This window comes from Kogia breviceps, chromosome 8 (genome assembly GCF_026419965.1).
Source record: "Kogia breviceps isolate mKogBre1 chromosome 8, mKogBre1 haplotype 1, whole genome shotgun sequence".
NCBI lineage: Eukaryota > Metazoa > Chordata > Mammalia > Artiodactyla > Physeteridae > Kogia > Kogia breviceps.
Window position 1 is genome coordinate 84,744,282 of NC_081317.1, and position 3,397 is coordinate 84,747,678.

At 40.2% G+C, this 3,397-nt stretch overlaps 1 protein-coding gene across 1 annotated transcript; it reads right to left on the minus strand.

The window, feature by feature from the left end:
• Positions 1-676: 676 nt before the first annotated feature.
• Positions 677-1,675, minus strand: LOC131761052 (S-adenosylmethionine decarboxylase proenzyme-like). Its single transcript, XM_067040168.1, is given in 2 exon segments — positions 677-1,478; positions 1,560-1,675. Coding segments are annotated over 2 exon segments (918 nt in total).
• Positions 1,676-3,397: the final 1,722 nt, after the last annotated feature.

Here is a 3,397-nt window from a genome sequence, read left to right on the forward strand (position 1 = left end):
GTTGGGAGGGAGACACCATGGTAAGGAACGAATCAATTAAAGTCATACAAGTATAGGAAGCAGTGAGATAGTAATACACGAAATGGATAACTGCAGTCATTTTTGTAGAGGACTTGACTCGTGGAGGACCTTTGATTGGTGCTGCAAAAACATCTGTATGAAGTAGAAATTGGTTTCAATAACATTAGTAGAGAATATGTTCTAGTAAGTGGAGGTAACTGGATGCAAAATCCTGGTAGCAATTGAATAGAACAGTCCCAGATGGCTAGGCTGAGGCCAACACCTAATGAAGAGGAAAGCCTTGTCTGTGGGGAATTTTGGATGATACCTGGAGAAATATTACACTGTGCACAAACCAGATTGAATTGTTTTCACAAGTGTTGTAAAGTTTCATATAGTGAAAGATTTTTTCTCCATGCACTTCAATTTCACAGCAAGAGTGATATAGGATACCTAAACACAGAAGAGAGCATTCACGCAAGATATCTAACTCCTTGATATAATAATGCATACAATTCAAAATGATTACACTATCATTACATCTAGGGCTTTCTGCAACTACAAGGGGGTGGTTATGGAAAGCATGACCATTGGTATCAATATCTAAAAAGCAGCCACCACCTTCTTCTAAGTGGGTCCTCTTTTTGCGGTTTTTTGTCATTTTTCTTAATCATCTCTACTCTTGTTGATGCTTCTTAGCAAAACTGGTAAAAACAAAATTGTAATCACTGAATAGAGCGCTCTGGAAATCAAGACCTTTAAAACCTTCAATCTTCTGGGGCCAAGAAAGCACTGTGCGACATTTAGAACTCTGTTTTGCAAACAGGGTGGTCACAAATTTTCCTGGCTTGAAGACTTCCACAACAATCCTGATCAGGTCATCATAGGAGGTCTGACTTATGTTTGTTTCAAAGCTAACATAAGAAAATTCTGGTTCTGGAGTGATGTGGATAGTCCAGTAAGTTCCATCTGATTTCATTCCATTCATTGAATACCCACAAGGATCGAACAGTGTGGCGTCAATGACAGAACCTGGTTTCAGATCACGAATTCTACTCTCATGAGTGACATCCTTTGCAGTAATACCATCTTTCATGTAGCACTGGTCCATAACTGCTGGGTCAAGCTTACTCATCAGAATTTCCAGGGTTTGATCTGGCTGATTGATTACTCAACTCTCTGGGAAATCCAAAGTATACAAGTACCAACAATCAGAATTCATGCGTCCCATACAATATGCAGCTCCATTTGGGAAAATTGCATTAAGAAACTCGATTTCTTCCTGGAAATTCCTGTGTGGGTACCCTTGGTGAGAAGGCTTCATGAAATTCTTATGAAAATAAAAGAAGCTTTGAGTTGAGTCAAACCCATTGTAATCCCTAGCAAGTTTCAACAGGGGAACCGGTGCTTTCAGCAAGAGGGTGGTACCACATGTCTTCAAACTGAAACGTCTCTTGGAGGCAAACATGCTACTCTCACTGAGTACATAAGCTTCCTGCTTGTCAGTTTTTGTCACACTTATGACTGAACATTGCACATCCTTCAAAAGTATGTCCCACTTGTATCTTGGGATGGTGCGAAGATCCCCAGATCCTTGGTTTGCGTCAGGTTGCTGCCGGGAGAACCAAACCTCCAGCAGCTTCTCGGTCCCTTCGAAAAAATGTGCAGCTTCCATCACCGTGAGACTAGTGAACAACCAAAAACCACAGAAAATCAAGTAAATTAAATCTCTTCTCCCAACGCTGCCACCACGCTGCGGATTGTTCCAGTTGTGTTACTAAAGTTCAGGTTCCTTTTTTGCTACAATTTTATATTAACTTTTTTTTTTTTTAAAGAGTTAGTAAAATTTTCCCAGCTTTTTGTTTGTTTGTTTTTGTGAGCGAAAGTTGAACGTGAGTCTGTTGGAAATAGAGGCTGATACAGCTCAGTCTCTTGTAGTCTGCTGTTTCCCCATTAGAGAGAGTAGAGCAAGCGCTAACTAATGTTGCTGGCCATACCGTGGGAGCCTGCTGATTTGTTTTTTAAAGCTATTTGGATTTTCTGAATCCAGATTCTTTAAATTGTAATTTACGCAACACTAATTCATTTCTCCAACTACCTTTAATTTCTTTCTTTTATTTTGGGGGTTGCTTTTATTCACCTCTGTGTGTAATCTAAAGGAGTTCCTTGTTTATTCAAGTTTTTTGGGAGGGGTGCATGCTGCGTACCAGAAACTGTGGTAGAGGCTGGGGATATAATGAGAGTAAAGACAGGGAGGCCAAATCCCCCTGGAATTGATGGGCTCTTGGGAGAACACAGGCCTCAGGTAATATTGAATCAGCAGAATCTAATCTTGTTGGTTCTGTCTCTGGAGTGAGGGCACTATCTCTGTGAGGCCCAGAGCAGCCAGGGACTGGAGTTTTGAGGGGACTGTGGAATCTGAGGATGCATAAAGGCTGTCCCTTCAGCTGTTGTAGCTTTGCAGAAATACAGTGGGCATCACAGGGAGGGAGACAGGAGGATTGAGGATGGTTAAGAGTGGCCTATTCTTTTACCAAAGACATTACACTAGGGCTAGAACTAGGGTGAAGTGAATGAGATACTTGGTCTCAGGCGGAAAATTTACAGAGGTGCCAAAAAATCCCTGGGTAATCAGGATTCAACAGAACCAGGATTAGGGTGAGGGAGGGAGGTGAGCCGTGTGTGGGATCTTTATTTAAAATTTTGATATTTTCTTCATCATGGCCATTTGGATACTTTGTTCATAATGGATAAATTAATTTTTTTAGCAATATATTTTAAAAATTTTATTGAAGTATAGTTGACTTACAGTGTTATGTAAGTTGCTGGTACAGCAAAGTGATTTAGATTTATGTATATATATATATTCTTTTCCATTGTGGTTTATTACAGGATATTGAATATAGTGCCCTGTGCTGTACAGTAACACCTTGTTGTTGATCCATCCTATATATACTAGTTTGCATCTGCTAATCCCAAACTCCCAATCCTTCTCTCCCCCACACCCCTCCCCCTTGGCAACCACAAGTCTGTTCTCTATGTCTGTGAGTCTGTTTCTGTTTCGTAGATATGTTCATTTGTGTTGTGTATTCAATTCCACATATTAGTGATATCATTTGGTATTTGTCTTTCTCTTTCTGACTTAACTTCGCTTAGTATGATCATCTCTAGTTCCATCCATGTTGCTGCAAATGGCATTATTTCATTCTTTTTTATGGCTAATATTCCATTGTATTATGTATGTAGCACATCTTTATCCTTTCATCTGTTGATGGACTTTTAGGTTGTTTCTGCTTCTTGGCTATTGCAAATAGTGCTGCTGTGAGCATAGGGGTGCGTGTATCGTTTTGAATTGTAGTTTGTCTGGGTATATGCCCAGGAGTGGGATTGCTGGATC